The 23,079-nt window shown below is 36.5% G+C and overlaps 5 protein-coding genes across 9 annotated transcripts; 4 read left to right on the top strand and 1 right to left on the bottom strand.

Annotated features, from left to right (window-relative positions):
- The first annotated feature begins 351 nt into the window (after positions 1-351).
- Positions 352-1,649, top strand: LOC111487127 (amyloid beta A4 precursor protein-binding family B member 1-interacting protein-like). Its single transcript, XM_023134381.1, has 2 exons — positions 352-568; positions 640-1,649. Exons 1-2 carry the CDS (start codon positions 403-405, stop codon positions 1,386-1,388), a joined length of 915 nt encoding a protein of 304 aa, XP_022990149.1. The 5' UTR covers positions 352-402; the 3' UTR covers positions 1,389-1,649.
- Positions 1,650-1,852: 203 nt separating this feature from the next.
- Positions 1,853-5,684, top strand: LOC111487128 (E3 ubiquitin-protein ligase At3g02290). Of its 5 annotated transcripts, none has more exons than XM_023134384.1 (5): positions 1,853-2,342; positions 2,954-3,311; positions 3,584-4,010; positions 4,198-4,307; positions 5,327-5,684. In XM_023134384.1, exons 2-5 carry the CDS (start codon positions 3,192-3,194, stop codon positions 5,351-5,353), a joined length of 684 nt encoding a protein of 227 aa, XP_022990152.1. In that variant the 5' UTR covers positions 1,853-2,342; positions 2,954-3,191; the 3' UTR covers positions 5,354-5,684. The 5 variants fall into 5 exon arrangements, with proteins under 5 accessions (XP_022990152.1, XP_022990150.1, XP_022990155.1 ...); XM_023134382.1 differs by lacking the exon at positions 1,853-2,342 and adding an exon at positions 2,349-2,654; XM_023134387.1 differs by lacking the exon at positions 1,853-2,342 and adding an exon at positions 2,349-2,654 and having other exon boundaries at positions 2,954-3,257.
- Positions 5,685-6,769: 1,085 nt separating this feature from the next.
- On the top strand, positions 6,770-11,522 carry LOC111487541 (ultraviolet-B receptor UVR8). The gene is made up of 9 exons (XM_023134985.1): positions 6,770-7,491; positions 7,794-8,055; positions 8,541-8,734; positions 8,814-8,861; positions 9,379-9,451; positions 9,682-9,853; positions 10,433-10,864; positions 10,944-11,135; positions 11,213-11,522. Exons 2-9 carry the CDS (start codon positions 7,803-7,805, stop codon positions 11,274-11,276), a joined length of 1,428 nt encoding a protein of 475 aa, XP_022990753.1. The 5' UTR covers positions 6,770-7,491; positions 7,794-7,802; the 3' UTR covers positions 11,277-11,522.
- Positions 11,523-11,592: 70 nt separating this feature from the next.
- Positions 11,593-12,683, bottom strand: LOC111487542 (transcription factor MYB59-like). The gene is made up of 3 exons (XM_023134987.1): positions 12,505-12,683; positions 12,292-12,421; positions 11,593-11,978 (listed from the first exon to the last, which is right to left on the bottom strand). The coding sequence occupies exons 1-3, from the start codon at positions 12,623-12,625 to the stop codon at positions 11,615-11,617; spliced, it is 615 nt and encodes a 204-aa protein (XP_022990755.1). The 5' UTR covers positions 12,626-12,683; the 3' UTR covers positions 11,593-11,614.
- A 1,832-nt stretch (positions 12,684-14,515) lies between these two features.
- On the top strand, positions 14,516-22,434 carry LOC111487439 (probable tRNA (guanine(26)-N(2))-dimethyltransferase 2). The gene is made up of 12 exons (XM_023134843.1): positions 14,516-14,983; positions 15,707-16,012; positions 17,198-17,285; positions 17,622-17,743; positions 17,944-18,083; positions 18,175-18,247; positions 19,051-19,139; positions 19,272-19,377; positions 20,564-20,776; positions 21,349-21,543; positions 21,684-21,761; positions 21,927-22,434. The coding sequence occupies exons 1-12, from the start codon at positions 14,888-14,890 to the stop codon at positions 22,164-22,166; spliced, it is 1,746 nt and encodes a 581-aa protein (XP_022990611.1). The 5' UTR covers positions 14,516-14,887; the 3' UTR covers positions 22,167-22,434.
- The last annotated feature ends 645 nt before the right edge of the window (positions 22,435-23,079 follow it).

The raw sequence follows: 23,079 nt of genomic DNA on the forward strand, positions 1-23,079 counted from the left end.
AAAAAAAAAAAAAAAAAAAAAAAAAAAAAAAAAAAAAAAAAAAAAAAAACTTGGAGTATAAAGTGAAAGAAATAGGGAATTAAATATTTATTGTCCCTTTTTTTTGTGCAGTTGAAGAGCTGTTTATTTTCACAGATAAGTCACCAAAACAGAGCCTTTTTTGGCCTTTAATCTCGTGAACCAACACTGCCCCAACTGCCCCAATCCCCCGTCTTCACACCAATAAAGAACCAAACCAAACCAAACCAAAAGCAAACACATTGACTGCTGTTTCGGTTTACAGTTCACTGGTTTCTGCATGAACCACATTATGAACCTTACGCTATTTTTCTGCTATAAATAAATCTCCATTCGCCTCTCCTTCTTCCTCACCTCAAACAACACAAACACTGCCATCTAACAATGATTTGCCTTCTCATTTTAATCGCTCTCAATTTCAGCTTCCTCGACCTCTCACAGGCCAGGCACCATAACAACCTCCCTTCCGCCGCTGCTGCCGTCGTCGGTACCGTCTTCTGCGACACGTGTTTTCAAGACACTTTTTCTAAGACAAGTCACTTCATTTCAGGTACTTTACCAACTAGCTCGTAGAATTAATATGATCTTGTTTTGTTCATATTATTGACGCGTACTATTTAGGCGCGACGGTGGCTGTCGAATGTGGCAACGAGGGATCGAACCCGAATTTTAGAGAAGAAGTAAAGACAGACAAGACAGGGGAATTCAAGATTCAGCTGCCAGTTTCAGTGAGGAAGGTTGAGGAATGTTATGTGCGGTTAATAAGAAGCAGTGAACCATATTGTGCGGTGGCTGCAAGAGCCAAATCATCATCGCTTAGGCTGAAGTCAAAAAAACAAGGCACGCATGTGTTCTCGGCTGGATTCTTCACTTTCAAGCCTCTTAAACAGCCAAAACTTTGCAGCCATAACTCACATTCTAATGAATTTGATGACACGAAACAAGTCGTCGACTTCCCGGGCTTACCGGCTCCGATCCAGAACCCGACCGTGCCGAATGTTCCTCGGATTTACGATAACCTTCCTCCTCTACCTCTTCTTCCTGGACTTCCTCCATTGCCTCAACTTCCTCCTCTCCCTCCTCTTCCACCTCTCCCTATTTTTCCATTGTTTCCACCAAAAAAGGATGATGAAAATGTACAAACTCCAAAGATAAGTCAAAACCCGGATCTGTTTCATCCACAAACTTTACTTCCAATTCCATCCTTAAAGCCTTTGAGGCCACATTTTGTTATGCCTCCACATAAGCTGCGCCACCATCCTCTCACGCATGGTCCTACACCGCCCACGGCCGCTGCCTTGGCGGCGGCAGCGGGGGGCGAGTTGGCTCCGTCCCCACCACTCCCTTTTTCACTCCCACCCATCTCCTGACATACTCGAGATCTCTTCACCTCCAAAGTAAATGTAACGACCCTAGTTTTCAAATGACCACTGTTATAAAAATAAAACTTTGAATTAGTAGTTTTTACTTGAATTGATGTACTTATTTTTTTTAGTACGAATTAATAATCCCAAGAAAATCAATAAATTTAAGAGTAAATTGTGAGATTTGACGTTTTAGATATTGATGATATAATTATTCAAATGTCAAATAGATTAAATGGGACAATTGATCCTAATTGCTTTTGTTTGTTATAGTTTTTGTTTTTTTGTGATCAATAATTTTAAGTTATAGTATTTTTCTAAATTTTGTTTAAACAAAAAAAAAAAAATTGTTGTAAAAGATATAAATTAGGACCTTTAAAAAAAAAAGTGAAATCTTTTCCCAAGCAAGAACAAAATTATTTTATCCTTTTTAGCAGGAGACAAATTATTATACATTTGATTCGAGAGAGGATAATAAATGTTTTTATCGGTTGATGAAGATTCAAATCCCGAAAATAAATTTAGGTTGAAATTGGTACCAAATTCTAAATTCGTAGCAGTTCTTGGGGGAGTAGAACACAGTGGAGATTAAATTAGAGCGTTCTATCGAACAAAACCATCGAAGCGAAGGAGTCACCGGGAGCGCGATATAGAGATAAACAGAGGGGAAGAGGGGAAGAGGGCAGTAGCTTTATTTTTGCGGAATTCGTAGCTTTAATTTCATTGCCTTCAATTCCTTTTTCCAATCTAAACGCCCCTTCAAACGCGCAATCTTGATTTAGCTTGAAAATCCGAATTATCTGCGTGCGTGATTTTTCCCAAAAAGTGCACGTATATATTTTCCGTATATTCTCCCAATTTCCGTCTTCCAGGTTTCTCTGTCCTCCACCCACCCACCCACCGAAGATCGTATTCTCTTTCGGTCTTCTCTTCTCCCTCCACTTTACTGCTCTTTCCAAGGTGCGCTTCTATTTTTCTCCTTTTTCGTATGAATAGTTCAAGGGCATCCCGATGATCGCCCCAAATTTTTATTGTTCTGTATTGGGATTCTCAGTTTTTTTCATGATTTGTGCGTATTCATGGTCCGATCGGTCATTTTTTGAGTTTTTTCTTGTGGGATTGTCGTATAATTTCAATAGTTTTTGATGATCATGATCAGCTTGGTATGCTATTGATGTTGTCAAGGTATCTTGTTTCCTCCTCATTGAAGGAAAGAATATGTGTTTTCAGAGGTGACCCAGAAAAAAAATCTCGATTTCGTTAGACGAGCGGGTAATTTTGGCGAAGATTATGGCATTTTATTAACCCTTTGATTGATTTCTGGCTGTTTCAACAAATTTTTGTTTCATTACTGTGATGATTGTAGCAAAGGATTGCTGCCGACAGATTTATGTTCCTTGAAATAATGCCGATTGTTGGTTTAATGAACGATCTTAGTAGAATTTTTTTGATTTGACTTGCTTTCTTGGCGATCGCATAGGCATTTATGCATCATAGATGGTTTAAGGATAATCCCTTGGGATCCTCATTTCATTATCAGTCTTACTGAACTGTGGCTGCTTATTTTACAGGTGAAAATCACAGTTTGAAAATCCAGTTTATTCAAATTGAAGAGGGAGGGTACTAGTTCGTGGAGGAAATAGTACTTCTGCGGGCTTATGTACTCTCGTATCCATTTGCCAACATAATCATTGGCCAATAATTTTGAACTTGAATGCAAGTGAATAGCTGAATTGATCTATCTGTTGACTTGGGAATCTGCTGGATTAGATAATCGAGAATTTTAAGAGATTTGTAGGCGTTGGCACAATGGGTGCTGTCTGCTGCTGTTTGAGCATGGACGATTTTGAAGACTATGTCAATCCTAATAGTTCGGTATATAGGAATTGCACCTGTCTTAGTTGCTTCATTCAGAATTTCTTAAATGCCGTAAGCCCTATTTTCGTTGCATTATTTTGCGATTGTGTCACTATGAAGGACGGAAATTTCTTTATTTATGAATATATATTTCAACAACGTGTTTTGTTCGAATGTTAATAATGGTCAAAATTCGAAGAAAATGTCGTGAACATTAATGCTTCTCACTTCATTGTATAAGCGCTTGTAAGTTGTTTCTCAAGTGTCACAAGTGTTTAGATGTAGTTACGAACTTTGTTCTTATGATAATCGTATGACTCTGCTTTCCGTCTTATTTTCTCTAGTACACATTGATTTTTCGAAGAGGAGAAGTGCATCCTGTCTCTTCATCAATTCAAGGGGCAACATCCATGAGTTCTGCATCATCGACAGACAACTCTTTATCTGAAATATACCGCTCACCTCCAAGGCCATTGCCATATGATGCTGACCCCAGATACATCCGCTTGCAGCGGGATGGATTGATTTCTAGGCGCGAGAAGGGCTCAAGCCATTTACATGAGGAGTCAGAACCTCTAAGAGGTGAAGTAGATACAGATTCAGAATCTTTGGGCTCGGCAGGCAAATGGAATGGATCTGCTTGTCTTGACGAATCTAAAGAAAATCTTGGCAAGTCATCTCTAAAGATCCCATCAACTAAATCTACCACTGGAGCAGGGTATGCTTATACATCTTCGGAAGACGAGGATGTCTGTCCAACATGTCTTGAAGGTTGATTTTTTTGATAACTTCATTTTATCCTTGATTTTATTTAATTGCTCATCAAAATCTATGATTTTGGCCCTCAATATTCTTGTTTTTTTGAGCTTATAGGGGATAAACAAGTTACTAATCCACACGTTTTTTGACATGCCGAAATTTCATTCTGCTCGTTAAATTTTCTTTTTTTCCCTAGCAGAATACACCTCAGAGAATCCCAAGATATTGACAAAATGCTGTCATCACTTTCACCTTGGATGTATCTATGAGTGGATGGAGAGAAGTGATAACTGCCCAGTTTGTGGCAAGGTATGCGTCTTTTTCTCCATCATATCATATGAGCTTGTTCAATACCTATCTCAAAGCCACCCTATTAGTTGCGTTCGAGTGACTCAGATTGATGTTCGGATCTTTTTATGTTTTGGAAGTTCTGTGTATCGCAAGCGTCGCTATTATTTGGCAAAATATGACTTTATGATTTGATGCAATTGATTTTAAGATTAATATTTCTTGGTACTTTAGTATGGATTGAGCATAAGGACTATTCCGGATTTGCAGAACCATCGTGGTTCGTTTAGAAATTGAAAAAATGTCTAGTTAACATAGATGGTCTATACGATCCATTTATTTATGTCTATCCTATCCTTGTGTCATCTTCGCTCGGAACCGACTGATTAAGCTACGTTATAATAACTCCTATAAAAAAAAACTTGTAGAACATCAGAAGTTTAAGAGAACACATCATTTTTCTTTTTCTTATGTGCTTCTTAGAATGGGATCATTCAATTTCATTTTTTGTTTTTGTTGATAACCTGAGGGTCCTCAAGCTAACCTGGGGGCACCTACACCCGCCCCTAGGATTGAAACCCCATGTGACCTTTGGGTAGGTGTCGTGCGCCTTTTGCGGAGGGGCCACCCCTTGGGCACTAGTTGATCTCGTTTTGATGTAAATATTTATGCTTGATTGATACAATACACCATTTTGTGATATTCAATTGGTCGGGTAGTGCTTCGGCGTTTTTTGGTATAATAACTGATGTTCTTTTCCTCAGCTCCTACACTGGTGAAGCTTTGGGGAATGATCTTGAAACGCGATCCTTAGATGCTCATCTCTAAGTATAAAATGGCGTATTATCTTACATAGTATAAAATCATTCCTTGTTGATGTTTTTGTGTTTAAAATCTGTGGGGTTTTCTGTTTCTTTTGATGAGCTGATTAATAGTAGCATAAGATTATTTGATTTGTAAACTAGGAGTAGGAAGGAAACAGCCCAAGTTTGGATGGGTCTCATTAACTTTTGTTTCATGCCACTGTTTGAATATCTTAGGTAATGGCATTTGATGAAACGACTTGATTGTTCGTGTCGTGGATGAAGGCGGCGGCGGCGGCGGCGGCAGCAGCAGCAGCACCTCGGGCATAATAACCAACAGGAAGATGGTGATTTGTGAATATTGCAGGATAATATTTTTCAACCATAGTAAATATTATGAATGAAAGTCTAACCAAGGTTGGATCCATCTGTTTCCTCTCTCTTTCTCTCTCTTGTTCTTCATTTTTCAAAGAGATTCAAAGATTATTTCTAAGTTATACAGTTGTTGAAACCGATGTTTCACCAAAATATATGATGTTAATAGGGGAAGAAAAACAGGTGTTATTGTGAATGACTGAGAAATCTTTCCATCCCATGTTTGATGTTTTTTCCTTTTCTTTTCTTGAAAATGGAATATGATCACCTTTCAATCATCTCATCTCATCTTCTGAATGAAAAGGAAACCGTGATGGGTGTGCTTAAATCATTCAATCATATTGAGTTCAATTCAGCTTATTCCTTGTGCTTAGGTCTTTGTTTGGGATTATGCGTTGAGGTGTGTGGACAATGGCATTGATCAATGAAAATCTTCTTTTTGAAATTTGCTTCAACTTAAACTGGGCAGACTCGATCAAATTGTCATTAAAACCCAGACTTTAATGCTATATGCTTAAGTTGGTTTCCAAAGCCAAGTTGTGTGATGAACAATTCTCATAAATAAATAGTTAGTTCGATGAAAACAAAGTTGTGCTTATAATGAGATGAAAAACCGACAAAATTTATAGATATTCACCACATGCCAATTAAGTAAAAGGTCCACTAGTTCCACTATCAGTTTGCTTCTCCTAATGTCAACCCCAAGAATAAGGTCGTTTACGCGCTTAACTTGCATTGGCAACGTCGACCTATCTATATCCAACATGAGAGACCAATTGCCTTAGTTAGAAGAAAAGCGTTCTCCAGACATAGCTTTCTAACTAGAATCCGAATAGCTTTCTAACTAGAATCCGAAATCCCAATGATTACCAGGTGTGTGAAGCTGCTACTCATAAAAACCAATCAATGTATAAGAATACCAACCAATTTTATAAAATTAATTTTGAGGAAATATGTAATTTATTTATTTAATATTTTTTTTTGTCGGCATAATAATATATATATATATATATTATAGATTTATTATAATCAAATAATAAACTATAATTATTTATAAATTAGGATGAATTAATTAATTGAATTTATTCCAAATAAGAGTAAATGTTATAAGAATTTTATATGAATAAATAATATTTTGTATAGCCCTAGTAATTACTACTAACAATAGTTAAGAGATTGTTGGTTTTCCAAGACGCTCATAATATCTTCACTCATCTTTTCAGAGGTTTGGTTAGAAATGACATAAGAGATCGTTTAAGGAAAAGAAACCGTGTGAAGATTTCAGGCAACATTGTCTTGGTATTCTCTGGTTGAAGTAATAGCAAATTCAATCTCACAGCAGCAACAGAATCAATGCAAATTCAACTCCTAATTACACAAAATCATAGATCCAGTAATCCTAAGACACAAACACGCCTTCAAGGCAACAAAAAGAACTAGTAAGCATCGACAAATTTCCTGCACATTGATAAAAACAGATCACGGATCGCTTGATGAGCAAATGGTGGAACAGGATACGTACCCTAGTTCTACCGCCAAATTTCGCCAACAAGCGGGATCACGAATTTCTAATCTCGGATTCCTTCAAACTTCAATTTGACAAGCGAACACAGATCCAAAAACCGATAAACACGAAAAATAATTACTCAAAACAGCGCCGGCTGCCTCCATAATAAATGTCCACAAGACGTAATTCCATTTGCTCTTGAAGGAAAGGAGATTTCAAGCAGTAATCCCGACTTTCGCGACGGTAGTGATCAGGAGAAGGATGAATACTCGCTCTTGCTTGAAGGGATGATATTTTGATGAAATTTTATGTTTGTAAATTGTAATATTTATATTCATAGGAAGGGCCGAATGCAGAAGAGTTGGGCCGAGCCCAATACTAGGCTTATCCAGGCAACCCGCCCCATCTCCAAGTTTCGCGGAACAACAGAAAGCGGCGATCGTTTTCTTGCAACTATTTATTTCCTTTCCTTCTAACTTCCTTTCCATTTCAAACTTTCTTCTCTGATCCTTTTCCTCAGGTACTCTCCGCTTTCCCTCTAATAATCTCTCTCTTTAAATTCTCACATATTTTTACTGTCTGAATCATGTCATACGGCTGACGACAACTCAGGAAAAGGTCCGGCCTTTTCGTGAGTAGTTTCGATTTTCCTTTTTTTGTCGTCGGTCCATCGATTGGAATGAGGCTTGAGAAATTAGAACGAATAATGCAGTGGCCTTCATTTTTTCTTTTCTGCATGATATCTTTCATTTCCAATTTCTGTTTGATTTCTTCCTTGGAGCTGAACTATTTGTTGTCCATGGAATTTTTCGAATCTTTTAGGGGCAAGAAATGGATATTAACGATGTGTTTGGGATGACCCAGAATAGTAGCCTGCCAAGAAAGAGTGCAATTTATGTTTGGGGTTATAATCAATCGGGCCAGACGGGTCGAAAGGGGAAGGATCATCAATTAAGGGTTCCTAGGCAGCTCCGTCCTGATCTTTTTGGATGCCCAGTGGAAGCTAATTGTCGATGGCTGGATATTGATTGTGGTCGTGAACATACGGCTGCTGTGGCTTCTGATGGGTCACTTTTTACCTGGGGTTTGACCTATTCCTACTCTCTGTTTCTGTTAATAAAATGTTTCTGATGACCCGAGATTTCGTTTCTTTTGATATGTTTATAAGCAAGTTTATTCTTTCGTTTAAAGCTCCTGGAACTACAGGCTTCTTTCTCCAATCTTTTGGGTTTTATTCCAAATTTTCGGACCATTCGGAAAATTGAAATAATAACATATGGACAATGACAATAATTTTAGCAGATATCAATGAGAGCTTGATTATTTGTGGTACCCTGTGACTCATCTGACGTTACCCAAAAGTTTCAGATCAATGAATTCTAGCAATATTAAATGGGAACGATGTTGTATTTGTGTATTGGTTTCCACGGGCGTTCATCTGGCTCCTCTTTGTCTGCTTGAACCTTTTATTTGCTGAATTTGTGTGTTTTTCTTTTCCCCTGCAGTGCACGTGAAGGTGCTCGGTTTTGATATAGGATTTTTTTTTCCTTTTCAAATAATAACTATCAGGTGCAAATGATTTTGGTCAACTGGGGGATGGAACTGAGGAAAAGAGCAAAGAGCCAAAGAAAGTGAAGCAATTGCAGATGGAGTTTGTGAAATCTGTTTCCTGTGGAGCACATTGTACTGCTGCTATTGCAGAACCTCGCGTGAATGATGGCACGATTTCAACTAGTAGACTCTGGATTTGGGGACAAAATCAGGTTTTAGTTTACTTGTTTTAAATATTGATGTTCTTTTGTAAACGTTTCTGCATTTTCAGCAACTCCTCTCTTATCACAGGGATCCAATTTGCCACGCTTATTTTGGGGAGCCTTCACACCAAACACGGTATGTTTCTAATATTTAGTAAGCTAATATCATATGTCTATCGTGTATATATTTAAATTTTTTAAAAATCTCAGTATTTTGTCAGTTTCTTTTTCACTTTTTCTTCTCTTTTTTATTTTATTTCTCCAATAACGAGCCTAGTTAATTTTCTCTCATTTATTGTCTACCATTCTTGCATCTTCCTCTCTGTGAGAGAGGCATCCATCGTTTTAATCACTTTGGGAAGACCTTGCCTTATTTGCTCCTTAAATTTTCACACTATTCTAATAACCTTGGCTTCAACTAATTCAATGTAATAACTGTTTTGTTATTTTGTTTCTCTTCTCTATGTTGAAGTTCCTCTACGATTCAACAGTGTCATGTGATAATATAGAACTGTCTTCAGCTGATACAAAATTTAGTGTTGAATTAACATGATATAGAGTTATAAGATAATACAATGAAAATGATAGTTGATTACTACTTCGCAGTTAATATTCCTTAAAACAATTACCCAAGGACATTCTATTTTCTGTAGATTATTCGTCAAGTGTCCTGTGGGGCAGTTCATGTAGTGGCATTATCGGATGATGGGCAAATGCAAGCATGGGGTGAGTTCATCTGGATTTCATTAAAGTTGACCTTTTAAAGTTCAAGAATTTTTTTAGTGAAGTTGATTTCTACTTGTATACATTTGGTGATGCTATTGTATATTGGGAATCTACTCGTAGTGAGTTGAAAGCAGGAGAGAACCTTGAATATTGGGAATCTATCCTTAGTGAGTTTTTATCTAGTTTCCTGCCACCTCAATAATAATACAATACCTATTCTGGTTGACCAGGCTACAATGAGTATGGTCAGCTAGGCAGGGGTGTTACATCCGAAGGTCTACAAGGAGCTCGCATTATAAGTGCTTATGCAAAGTTCCTTGATGAGGCCCCTGAGCTTGTAAAGATTACTAAAGTGTCGTGTGGGGAGTACCATTCTGCAGCTATATCTGAAAACGGCGAGGTGTAAGTGATCCAAAGGACAAACTAACTGGAAAAGAAGTTTTTATTTTTAAGTTTGTGAACTGTGGTCATCCACAGATCACATCGGTCTCAAGGTTTGTAATCTTCTAACAGAATTCCCATATAATGGAGAATAAATTGGATGATCAATGCACTGTGATGTTGGGGACACCCGTTCCACTGATTGACTATCAAATGAAGAAGTTCTTACATAGAATTTCCTTCTTCAAATTATGTGTTTAATGTCAAAACATGAGTGCATGCCATTCACACATACTCATGATTGGTGCATCATTGATTTGTTGTGTCAATTTATGGTGACAAACTCATGTAGTTTCTACTTAGGAATTTGAAAGTTTGCAGGCATGGAGTTTTGCATGTGCAATTCTATTGTGCGAGTTAGTTATCGAAAGAAATTTGTGAATTAGAGGAAAAAAGAAGGAAAGGGAACTAAGCTATTGAACTCTTATTGTCGAGGAACTAAGACACCTATTTACCAACTTGTTAGAACCAATGTATATGACTAGTTTTAGTTTTGATCCCATAAATGCTCTATTTATCAATTTTGCTCTGTACCTTCAGCTATACATGGGGACTAGGAAGTATGGGTCAACTTGGTCACTGTTCCCCTCAGTCTGTGGACAAAGAGTTGATACCTCGGAGAGTTGTTGCTCTTGATGGAATATGGATAAAGGATATTGCATGTGGCGGAGTCCACACATGTGCCATTACTCAAAAAGGCTCTTTATATGCATGGGGTGGCGGTCAAGTTGGACAATTAGGTCTCGGGCCTCAGACTGGGTTTTTTTCATGTGTCGTGGGTGACTCAGAGAAGTTTCTTCGAAATCTACCTGTATTAGTTGTCCCAAATGGTGTTCTACATGTTGCTTGTGGACATTCACATACTCTTGTTTCAATGAAGGATGGAAGGATCCATGGGTGGGGTTACAATAGCTATGGCCAGGCAGCTAACGAGAAATCTACATATGCTTGGTATCCATCTCCTATTGATTGGTACGTATACGGTTGTTCGATATATTTATTTACGTGTTCATAATGGTAGATTCACATTTATAAAATTTTAAATTTCCAGGTGTGTGGGAGAAGTGCGAAAACTAGCAGCTGGTGGTGGACATTCAGCTGTCTTAACAGACGCTTGTTCCTTGAAGGAGCTGTGTGAGTTCAGGCTTGCTGATACTGTTAACTTGCAGAATGCTTCCGAAATAGAAGATGTTGCATCCAGAACGGGATCGGATGCTTTAGCACGCCTTTGTGGACGAATTAAGTATTACTCTTTCATGCATATCCTCGTTTATACTTGCATTTAAGCACATTTCTCTTCAACTTGCTATTTTCATGCAGGGAGTTTCTACTCGATGGCCATTGTGAATACGAAGAAGGCGAAACCAGTCATGGAAAGAAATGAAATAGAGGAAACACAGAGGACAGAAGAAGAAGAATTGAATGCAGTCTGCCAATAACTTATCAGTCAGTATTCTTCTTTCATTATTCTCCCATCAGCATAGAAATATCAAAATGACTAAATCTAGGCGGTATACTGTGTGATGATGAATTGTATTACTTTTTGGCATCTGATAAACATTGCCAATCATGAACTTGATCTGTATCATCAAATATACTTATTTGGTCACATTGACCATTTCTCTTCCCAGGGTTCATAATCCATCCATATTCTAATAGCAAACTTGTATTATGTCGTTGGATCTATAGTCAACATTGTTTCTTAAAAAGATAGGTTCCCCTTTACAAAAGGTTGTTTGAATCTTCCCAAAGGCCACCCCATAAGTAGCTCTCTTCCGCCGCCGCAGCTGCCGCCCAAGTTGCAAAATCTTCATACACCATTGACAAGTAGCTCTGATCAGCCGCCATGGCTGCAGGCTCTGTAAAAACCATCCCTAATTCAGCATTGTCTCTTTCACATAGCTTCATCATATCTTTCTCCTCTCTGTCTTGTTCAAAGCTGATTGGTGCTGATGTTTTGTTGTCTGGTTTTGGAACAACCATTTGAGCCTCTCTCTTTGGCTTCATCTTCTTGAAATGCGTTCTCCAGTAATTTTTTATTTCATTATCAGTTCTTCCCGGTAAATATCTTGCTATGGTTGACCATCTGTCAGTTAAAACATTATCCATTTGGTTAAGAGAGATGGGTAAGAAAAATGTTAGAGAGAGAAATATGTGGGATCCTACATCGATCGATTATAGAGAAGAATGAGTGCCAACGAGGATGTTGGGCTTCGAAGGTTGGCAGATTATGTGATCTCACATCAGTTATAGAGGTGAGAATGAAACATTTTTTATAAGGGTGTGGAAACCTCTCCTAACAAACGCGTTTTAAAAACCTTGAGGGGAAGTTCATAAAGAAAGAGTCCAAAGAGGGGGTTTGGAAAAGCTTAATGGACTGTTATAGAATAATTACTTACTTGTTACCCCAAAGAGCATGAAGTTCTATGACAATGCCTTCCTCAAGAGGAGTGAGATGGCCTCTCTTAAGACCAGGTCTAAGATAATTCACCCATCTCAATCTGCAACTTTTTCCTGTTCTATTCAAGCCTGAAAAAGATTGATTTTACATCTTTAACTCTAATCTTCTAGTTTAGAGGAAAAAAAAAAAAAGGAAGAGAATATGTTTTTACGTGAACCAGTGGCAACAGAAGTCCATCTTCCTTCGCCATGCACTTTCACGTATTCAGATAACAACTTGTCTTCCTCAGGAGTCCATGGCCCCTTCCTCCATTCTTTTTCTTCTGCATCCATTTTTATATCTTCTTCTGCTGCTGCTGCAGCTTCTTCTGCTATGTAACAACAAAAAGCTTGTTGTGGCATCAATGGCTGCCTTTAACCTCTATTTATACACCCAATTCATTCAGTTCCTTCCATTGATTATGCCTTTCATTATCTATCATTTTGAGTATGATATGATCTTTAAATCAGATCTTATTGGTGATTCCGTTTCATTCTTTTTCTTCCCCTACCTATAGGACTTTTAGTTCAAATATGTTATTGGTTTCTCTACCCCTTCATATATGGTCCTCATCAGTTTGTCATATTTATCTTTTGATCACCCAATTAGAACCTTACATGTTTGTACTTTGTGTTCTATAAAATAACATTATATGTGAAGTAAAGAAAATGATGATGGTGTAAGCTAAGTTGAAGACATTATCTTAATTATTTATGAAGGTGTTAGGGAGAGTGTACTTAAAAGGCTAATCATAGTAGGAGCAGGATTTAATTGGAATTATATTGACAAGATACTATGATAGTAGTATGATTGATAGTAGTAGTATGATCGATAATGTAAACCGTCTAAATCCACCGCCAACAGATATTATCTTCTCTAAGCTTTTCCTTTCAGGTTTTTTCTCAAGGCGTCTGTGAGGGAGAGTTTTCCACACCCTCATAAATAATGTTTTATTTTCTCTTTAACCAATGTGAGATCTCACAATTCACCTCTTTTTAGGGCCAGCGTCCTTGTTGACACTCTCCTTTTTCCAATTGGATATGGGATTTCACAATCCACCCTCTTTTTAGAACGTGTTTGTTAGGGAGAAGTTTCCACGCTCTTATAAAAAATGTTTTGTTCTCCTCTCCAACTAACGTGGAATCTCACAGATAACCTGACACAACTGAACTAGTTAAAGTAAAAATATGAGGTTCGATCTTAATTAAATTATTAATAAGAAACGTTATTTTTAATTTCTTATGATTAAAAATCAAAATTATACGTGATTGTGTAATCACATTTTAAGAGATTTAACAAAATCCTAACGATGGAGAAAAAAGAACATTATATTCTAAATCATTGTACTTCGTGGGTCTCAGAAAGTAGCTAAATGACAGCAAAAATCCATATTTGGTTTGAATTGAAGCACGAAATAAACAAAGTGGGTTGTTGATGTTTCACTCAAAATAGCATCCAATCCAATAGAACTGCACCAACTGTTACCTTCCACATAATATAATCCTTAGGGTTCTTCTTTCTTTTTCGAGAAGGTGCAATGCAAAAGAAACTTACTTTATTACCCTATTCAAAAGTTATGGTTAGGGCCAACACCTAAAACACTACAAGTACAACATTACTATTTGTTTTGGACGGCTACTAAGATCAGAGATTAATTCCACAAACTAGCTCGAGTCATTTTAGCTCGTTATATCACTGTTCACATATTAAAATAAATTTTGCACATTGTTGGTATAAATAGTAATATTATGAAAATTACTGTTAGTTATTCATTTATATATTTTTTTTTGACTCAAACATCACACAAAGATAATTTGAATTTATATGATGGACAGACGAGGATCTTTTTCAACTAATATATCGAATTTATTCAATATATTCTCTTATTTTTTTTTTAGTTATTTATGTTTTTTTACTCTATTATATCAAATTAACTAATGATCGTTCAATAAACATGTCATAAATCATTTAATCATGAATTTGATCACGGTCTCAATATCAATATCTTGATTAAAAGGTTCAAACATGAATTTTGAACATTCTCGGAAGATTTGGAGATTAAATAGAATTTAAGTATGAAATTTATAATTTAATCTAGAAAGTATAATTTATTTTTATATTAAGAAAAGAAAATTAAATTTAACGTTTTTAAATGTTAACATTTGAGTTGGCGCAAAACCTCAGCCTCTAGCCGTGGATTGGAGATTAGGGTTTAAGGTTCAAGATCGAAGAATATTATCGTGCGCGGAATTTGAGGGAACTTTCAATTGTCAAGCAGCAATTGAGTAGTGGCAATAGGGTTCCGCTGTTCAAAATTACAGTTCATGAATCATATTCAACATATTTAAGTGTTGGTTTCTTCTCAGTGGTTGGTTTTGTTTATCTAACTGCAGCTCTGAAACCATCACACGAAGCTCTCAAAACCAAGAGAAGCGGAGGTATTGGAGGTTTTTCAGGGTCGTAGCCTTCTGCTTTGACCACCCTCGAAACTAGCAAGGAGCGGAAGAAGGAAGAATCCTAGAAACTGTTTTTCGTTGCATGTGAGAGCCGCAATAATGGCGACAGATCTTAGTGAATTCACCATCATCAAGGAGGGAGAGGCTGAGATTCTCATGCACGCGAAGAATGAAGTCTTTTTCAATAAGACCCAGGTGCCTTTTTTAACTTGAATAATGGTTTTCTGGAGTTTTGGAGTTTAGGCGTTGTTCTTTGTTAAAATTAATAGGCCAGTCAAAAGTTTTCCATGGATTATTGTGGTGGGAAAATGATTTACATATGATTGTTTCTAGCATTTAAAGTTTGGCGCGGTTATTGATTTGGAAAATATTTAAGATTTGACTTCTGTTCTTGTTTTAATGGGAAAGCTTGGGGGAGAAGAGGTAGCTTTGGGAAATTTTATATTTTGATGAAGTGAAGAGGCTTTTTAGGTGTTGCTACTATCTCGAAACTTCAGCATGTTAGTGTATTTAAATAACTGATATTTGATGGAGAAATTAAGATATACAATTTATTTAAATCATCGAAGTATAATGTGGTATGATAAATTTAAATATATTGTTCCATGCAGTTTGCACTATGTGGTAGCAATATCCTTATTCTTAAGAATAACTTATAGTTCTTTTTGAGATTCTTGGCAGCAGCATTAGCTAAATCATTGCTCTTTACTACATAATTTGTTTTGAAGTCCCAGCTTTCCCTCTGTAATTAAGAGTAACTGGCAGTTCTCCTTTTCCTTAATGAAAACTGTTACCAACTTTGTTCTATCTGTGTGGCTTTTCGATTTTCATTTCCCTTTTTTTTACTCTTTACTGCCCGTATAGCTTGAAGCTTTTTTCCATTGTAGACTTTTGACTGTTCTGTGCTGTAATACTCAGGTTAACAACAGAGACCTATCCATAGCTGTCCTTAGGGCATTTATATCAAAACGCAAGCAGGAGCATGAAACGAAAATATCAAGAAGAGCCAAATCAGCACAAAAGATTTCTGAAAATAATGGTTCTGAAATTGTTATGGAAGAAGCTTCTAACGAATCTGCAACAAATGATGAAAAGTGCAATACAGATTGTGATGCTCGTGAAAAACTATCAAATGAATGTGGGAGTCCAATGTTACCAGAAGGACAGAAAGAGAACGTAGAGGGAAAAGAACGAAGAGATGCCAAGCCTATTAGAGTTCTTGAGGTTCTTTTAATTTCATTGATCATTATATTATGTGCACGTGCACAATTTAATCATAGTTTATTGTTTAATGATGTGGGGAGTATATTCAATTTAGGAATGTGTTCATGCTTGGGTTATTAGTCCTCTGTTTGAGTGAGTGATACAGAGTCTATAATCTGTCCTTTCTTATAAAGTCAACTGAAATCCTGAAATGATGCTGCCAATAGGAAGGATTTTCTAGAGATGCTCAACAAGAAGTTTGGCGAAGATTTATCAATTAGGGAATAGAATAAGGAGCCTGAAGTTTTTTACCTCTCTGTTCTATTTTTTTTTTAACAAAATGACTGGGAGTTCCATTAGTACTAAAATTGAAGATTCCTTGGTTACACTAGTTTTTTGGAACAATGTAACATAGCTGGGGGCTTTTCTAACTACAAGTTCAAGGTGATTGCAATATTTATCCTCCCCCAAACATCTCCTCCAGTTTTTTGCCATCTTGAGTTGAATTAGCCATTAGGACATAATTTATTTTGAACAAATGGAAGACCAAGGGAAAGGATAAGGACATAACAGATTTATATATATATATATAAAATGATGAATTTCAAATGAAGATACAACTGCTTGTTTGATATTTAAATTTTTGCTTCTTATATGATAGTTGGGTCTTTAGTTTAGAGTTTTTTTTTAAAAAAATCTGATTTTTTGGGGGTAATAATATCATATATTTTTATTTTTATTTTTATTCTAAAATCCGACTTTGGTTTTCCTATATATACTTTTGAGATACACCGCTGCATTGTTAAACATTGTGTAATTGGCTTCTCAAATTCATTCAAATGCTGTATAGCTTATTGTTCCATTCTCATAGTAGTTGAAGTTTCAAGCATCATAATGTGCATTGCATCTTTTATGTGAAAATTATGTAGATGCGTAAAAAATACCAATATATTAGATAAAAGTTGTTCTGAATAGTTTGTGTATATCATGTCCATGAAGATGAACGTGTCCCTGAACTAAGTACTAATATATTAGAATCTACTGTTCAACATGTTGTCATCGTGTCTCTCTGATTCTGATGTTATATTTGTGCTTCTAAAATCTTGTCTGTTTGTGTGTGCTTCTCCTTTGGGATGCCTGGTTTGGGATTCGGTGATATGTTGTCCACTCCCTTCTTTCTGAATAATTTCTGTTTTAAATTTGAAGGCCTTGTCAGCTTCTGGGCTAAGAGCCTTAAGATATGCTCGTGAAGTAGAGGGGATTGGTCAAGTTGTGGCGTTAGACAATGATAAAGGTAATTTTTCAAATTATTCGTAATATCAAAAAGTTCCTTTAGCAAATATGTTTCTTGGCTACCAAAAAAAAAAAGAAAAAGAAAAAGAAAAGAAGAGAACTAAAAAACTAAAAAGGACATGACAAATCACTCCAAAACATACCTTAGTGTTTGTAATTCTTTCCCTTTTTTCTGTATAGATTTGTGTCTCAAACTGCCAGTGGAACCTTAGGAATGGAAGTTATCCATTATACTCATCTGTATGCTATTATCGATATTGATATGCCATTTAGGTGTTTCTTTTTAGTTGTCCGTTGCTAACTGAACCTGTTAATGATAAGAATTGTTTTTCAACAGCATCGGTTGAAGCTTGTCGGAGAAACATCAAGTTTAATGGTTCAATAGCATGTGCAAAAGTGGAATCACATCTTACTGATGCTCGTGTTTATATGCTTACTCACCCAAATGAATTTGACATGGTATGTACGCACTATTTCAGATATGAAGGTTAGCTCCTTGGAAATCATATTGGGAAGTAACTATGGGAATGCATTTTATTTTTCCTTGTTACAGTTTAGAATAGTAGCCACTTAGAATAATTATATATAACGTAATGATATTGTGCACTTACGTGAATACAAGGTTGAAACTTTTATGCAACTTATTTGGGTTATTTCAGGTTGATCTGGATCCTTATGGTTCACCTTCTATTTTCTTGGATTCTGCCGTTCAATCTGTTGTTGATGGTGGCATGCTGATGTGCACCGCAACTGATATGGCAGTCCTTTGCGGGGGGAATGGAGAAGTTTGCTATTCCAAGTAAGTTTTTCACAGTCTTCTATTATCATTCGTTTTTTTTTTTTTTATATTGTAATAGATTATGTGTCCTAAAAATTGCTAATTGATTCAGATATGGTTCCTATCCTTTGAGAGGGAAATATTGCCACGAAATGGCTTTAAGAATCCTCCTTGCCTGCATTGAGGTACGCCTATCTCCTGTGTATTTCTCAAAAGTTTACTTGATGAATTATTTTACCACCTTTCTTAACATGCTGTCAATGTCATTCTTATCTTGTTAGAAACGTGCAGTATAGGCTCTTAAATGACACACGTACACAACACACTGTAGGAAACTGAAAATCTATTACAAAGGAGAGTAGTACTGAAGGAGGGGAGAAGAAATCCCTGGAGGCAAAGGGAATCACAAAAAGGGACCCAATTTGCACAAATAAGTAAAATATTGTAATTACAGAAAGAATAATGCAATGTACACACCTAGATGCGTAGAGTCTAACTAGGTCCAACATTCTTCCAAAGGACTAAAAGAGTCTTTGAAAATGCTTTGATTCCTCTTCTGTCTTAGCCTCCATAAATGTGGGCATTGGTCAAAAGGATGTGGCTTCCCGGTGAAAGGGTGGCAATGCAGAATCTGAGCTATGATCTGCAGCATAAAGAGTAACACCGATTAATTCCTGTTCGCATGCTTTTATCACTTGAGAACTATTAGTGGTGATATCCAAGTTGATACCCACTTTATGATCAATTAAAATATTTAGTTCTGCCTGTTCATGAGCATTTTTCACTCAAGAAAGAAGTTTGCTTCTTTTCTTTTCTTAATCTCTTAGTTAATTGGAGATCTGTCATATCGTGCTTCACCTGCCTCTTCATTCTAATCTCAGAACATGCATGTCTCTTTATCTAAAGTATAACGTTCTTCAAATTTCTGGTTTCACTAACAAGTAGAAGTGGTCTCTTATGCATTATTTTTGTTCTAAATTCTTTGTAGAGCCATGCAAATAGATACAAGCGGTATATTGTTCCTGTCCTATCTGTCCAGATGGATTTCTATGTTCGGGTTTTTGTTCGTGTTTACACGTAAGTTGCCGATTCATTTGAATTTACTGGGTTAGCTATATTGCACTACTTTTTTTTTTATGTGCTATAAGTATTTATATATGATGGTGCTTTCCTTTGATTGTTTACACTTGGTGAAATAATTGGCTGCAGTTCCGCAAGTGCAATGAAAAATACTCCCCTTAAGCTCTCATATGTTTATCAGTGCACTGGTTGTGATTCTTTCCATCTCCAGCAGATCGGGAGAAGCGTCTCCAAGGTATATTTCACTACGACCTGGTATTTATGTTGGTTAATCACATATATTGAGTAAATATTTATTGTCCAGTGTAATTTCTCAAACTGGTGCTAGTTTCTCCGGCTTATTTGTACGGTTACCCCCTGCACCCCTTCTTCTTTTGTACAACTACCTTTCATTGGGTCAAATGGAAGTAAAACGATCAGCCCACAAAACACTGCAGTCAGCCAAAAATGGAGAACACAAAGCAATACGTAATGGGCCTTAACTTTTGGTGGTAAAAAATTTATTCACAAATGTTTTGAAATATGAGCGCAAGGGAGTCATTATAACACACTAACCCCCACACATCTTCCCTCTGCCTGTCTAATCCCACACACATTTTCCCATTTTTAAAGCTAGTTTTCCAAAGTACATGTTCTTTCTCTGAAACAGAGGATCCGGATTGATGTTCTCCATCATCCCTCAAATGCTTGAGCTTCTTAACCAGATAAATATCAAAAGACTGTTATGAACAAATCGATCAAGAGGCCAAAGGGGTTGTTTAAAACAATTTGGATCGAACTTGCACCAAGCACAGCAAGATGAGCCTAGAACCAATGTGGAGGCTCTTGGCAGGGAATCAAAATCTACGGACTAAGAAAAAGGCTGAACTTTTATGAAAATATGTTCTAATCTTTGGAATTACTTCTTTTGAGGCTTTGGATTAAGGGACCCAATTCTCACGATTGGCCTACTTGTTTGTTTTGATGTAACCTCATACTTGATTATGAGAGGTTGGAAAGAGAGGAATAGGAGGCTTTTAAGTAACCATATGGTAGTTAATAAGGTTTAGGAACATTCATTTTCAAAGTTCTATGCACTTCCCGAGGTAGTGGCTTCTTTTTCTTTTTCCTTACCTTATCTAGGAAGATTAGGCTTTCTGTGAGATTCTTTGCCCTGTACTATGATGGATTTCTTATCGTCCTTTTATTCAATATATAATTTTTTTTTTCTCCTTGAATGTAGAGAATCTGGTTGATGTAAACTATATTGATCTTGTATTGACACTTGTTGGGAATTGATCGATATATATGATGCCTTTTTTATCTTCATGTTATATATATATATATCTGATTGGAAGTGAGTCCTTGTTTGAATTAGTAAGTTCTTTACAATATGAATTGTGTATAGTTTCTTGACGTGTCATCTATCCTTCTGCTTTCAGAATAACAGCGTCAGGTATTTACCTGGTTTTGGTCCTTCTGTTCCTCAAGAGTGCAGTGATTGTGGGAAGAAATTCAACATGGGCGGGCCTATCTGGTCTGCTCCAATCCACGATCAAGAGTGGGTTACCTCCATGCTAGCTGATGTGAAGTCTATGAAGGACACTTATCCTGCATATGATCGTATATCTGCTGTATTGACAACAATTTCAGAGGTGCGTTTTATGCGTGGATCTGGCATTATAACTCCATATTGGTCTATAAATGTATTAAGCCATTGGAATTATGCTGTTAGTTATTCTTCTCAAGTCAATAAACTTCGTAATTTTAGCCATTACCTAATTTCCCTCATCAAATAAATGGAAAAAAAGTTTGGAAATGCCATCAGTTTGGCCTATAAAAAAAATTCATTACAATAAATAAGGAACCAGAAGATCAACTCAGATAGATTTATTTAGAAGACATTGAGTGTAGTTCGTCCTGAGATCTTATCATCTGGACCATAGATAATATCTAAAAGAAAAAGGTTCATTAACTTCAGTTTTTTAAAAATATGTTGACATTTTTTCACTTATTTAATAGAGTAGTACATGCAAATAGTTCCCTGGTTATTTGATTTTCTAGTTGTGAAGGATCAAGTACAAAAGTAATTTTAGAGTAAACACTTTACTAGCAACATCTTGGTTACGTGTCATTCCATACATTCTAAATCATCATGCTTAGATGCTGATGAATGTCCTTCTTTGTGTGCAGCATTTATTAACTCAAATGTATTTTTACTGTGCAGGAACTGATGGATGTTCCTTTATTTTTGAGTCTTCACAACCTCTGTGCAACATTGAAGTGCACATCTCCATCAGCTGTTAATTTCCGTTCTGCAGTTATTAATGCAGGATATCGCATATCGGGCACTCATGTCAATCCTTTAGGACTGAAATCAGATGCTCCCATGAGTGTTATTTGGGACATAATGCGTTGCTGGGTAAGGCAATCTGAATTGTACACTTCATTATATACTCAGACAGTCATTTGTATATAATATCTCATATAGCCTTCTGACTAGATGTGGACTGTAGATGTTTCTTACATGTTTCAAGGTTTCATCGATCTTTTTTTTTTTAGGTAAAAAATCATCCAGTAAAAGCTCAACCTGAAGATCAGCCAGGAAGTATCATTCTCGCCAAGGAACCAGTTCTTGAAGTAAGTTTCATTTTGTAGTTTTGACTGTTGGTTCGTGATAACATTAAGTTGCAATGTTTTTGCCCCCCGTTTCCCATTGCCAAATATGTTTATTATGTACATTCAAACATATAAAATGATGGCCTGTAGCTGATGTACTTTTCGGAATTCTTATCTTCTTGGCAGGCTAATTTTGCTAGAGCTATAGCATCTCTTAGCAAGGCACAGGCAAAGAAAGTTGCACGCTTCCTTCCAAATCCTGAAAGACATTGGGGCCCAAAGCTGAGAGCAGGTCGTCAAATCACGAGTAAGCACATCTCTCTACTAGGTGCTGAGGCAGTAAATGGAGCTCTTAGCCATGCAGATTCTGAAGAGCCTAATGCTAAACGTTCCAAGGTAGAAGAAGATCCAGCTCCCAATCAGTAAATGCGTGCGAATTCTCATATCTTCTACCATGTTTCTAAGTTTTTCAATATTTACATTTTGACCCAACACATGAAATGCTTGTTTGTGGACTCTTCTATAGAAGTAGAATTTTTTGTTTAATGTTGAGGAAGGCTTTATTTCAAAATATATCATTTAGATTTCTGTTGAGAGAACGACCAAGATTGCAAGGGAGTGCACAAAAGAAGTTTTTCCCTCGATCCCTATGATCGAATGCTTCTGAACGCAAGCTGACTCTGTCGTTCTTATTTATTTATCTTAATTGCGAGGCTTCTTGGCTTAAAAGTCTTAGTTTTTAAAGCTTGGATTAGGAATTTAGATTGGTGTAATTTATTGTTCTACGAACTTTTTTTTAATATATAATTTAGTGTTTTGATATTTAGAAGCTGAGTTACATATATCTTATAATTTGATTGAGATCATCTCTATTGAAAAAACAAAATCAAAGAACAATCTCATCTTTTGGAGATAGAGGTAGCAAGAATGAGTTGCTAGACACTAGTACAGGTTATACTAAAATCTTTTCAATGCTTAGATGGGTCCGAATCCTGCGTTTGATGGAGTTTCATATAATTGTGAGCTTGTATTAGTCTTCTCCAGAGAATATTTTATAATACTGTCGGCTGTGAATTGTTGGCAGGGTGCATAGTGGTCATAAGCTATGACTTAAGGATGACTGAGTGGTTGTGGTACCATTACAATTACGTAGACGAGTGTTTTGGTAGCTTGGTGTGAACATGGTATATAATTGGTTGTGCCTTTTCTACACGAGTTGCATGTCATGTTAGGCTCGACTAATTGCGTGGGGTTGAATTATGTTCGATGTGATCTTGAGCTTTGTGCGCTCATGTCAATGTTTGGGATAAGCCCATCTAAATTAAGTGGCTTCTTGTCT

The sequence above is a fragment of the Cucurbita maxima genome, unplaced genomic scaffold (assembly GCF_002738345.1).
Source record: "Cucurbita maxima cultivar Rimu unplaced genomic scaffold, Cmax_1.0 Cma_Scf00012, whole genome shotgun sequence".
NCBI classification, from domain to species: domain Eukaryota; kingdom Viridiplantae; phylum Streptophyta; class Magnoliopsida; order Cucurbitales; family Cucurbitaceae; genus Cucurbita; species Cucurbita maxima.

Coding starts and splice junctions, on each gene's coding strand:
- LOC111487439 (XM_023134843.1), top strand. CDS start 14,888: ATGGCGACAGATCTTAGTGAATTCACCATCATCAAGGAGGGAGAGGCT. Junction 17,744..17,943: donor ACCCAAATGAATTTGACATG/GTATGTACGCAC, acceptor GGGTTATTTCAG/GTTGATCTGGATCCTTATGG. Junction 21,762..21,926: donor CCAAGGAACCAGTTCTTGAA/GTAAGTTTCATT, acceptor TCTTCTTGGCAG/GCTAATTTTGCTAGAGCTAT.
- LOC111487542 (XM_023134987.1), bottom strand. CDS start 12,625: ATGGATGCAGAAGAAAAAGAATGGAGGAAGGGGCCATGGACTCCTGAG. Junction 12,422..12,504: donor TTCTGTTGCCACTGGTTCAC/GTAAAAACATAT, acceptor AATCTTTTTCAG/GCTTGAATAGAACAGGAAAA. Junction 11,979..12,291: donor CATGCTCTTTGGGGTAACAA/GTAAGTAATTAT, acceptor TTTAACTGACAG/ATGGTCAACCATAGCAAGAT.
- LOC111487541 (XM_023134985.1), top strand. CDS start 7,803: ATGGATATTAACGATGTGTTTGGGATGACCCAGAATAGTAGCCTGCCA. Junction 9,452..9,681: donor TGGGCAAATGCAAGCATGGG/GTGAGTTCATCT, acceptor CTGGTTGACCAG/GCTACAATGAGTATGGTCAG. Junction 9,854..10,432: donor ATATCTGAAAACGGCGAGGT/GTAAGTGATCCA, acceptor CTGTACCTTCAG/CTATACATGGGGACTAGGAA.
- LOC111487128 (XM_023134384.1), top strand. CDS start 3,192: ATGGGTGCTGTCTGCTGCTGTTTGAGCATGGACGATTTTGAAGACTAT. Junction 4,011..4,197: donor CTGTCCAACATGTCTTGAAG/GTTGATTTTTTT, acceptor TTTCCCTAGCAG/AATACACCTCAGAGAATCCC. Junction 4,308..5,326: donor ACTGCCCAGTTTGTGGCAAG/GTATGCGTCTTT, acceptor TGAATATCTTAG/GTAATGGCATTTGATGAAAC.
- LOC111487127 (XM_023134381.1), top strand. CDS start 403: ATGATTTGCCTTCTCATTTTAATCGCTCTCAATTTCAGCTTCCTCGAC. Junction 569..639: donor GACAAGTCACTTCATTTCAG/GTACTTTACCAA, acceptor CGTACTATTTAG/GCGCGACGGTGGCTGTCGAA.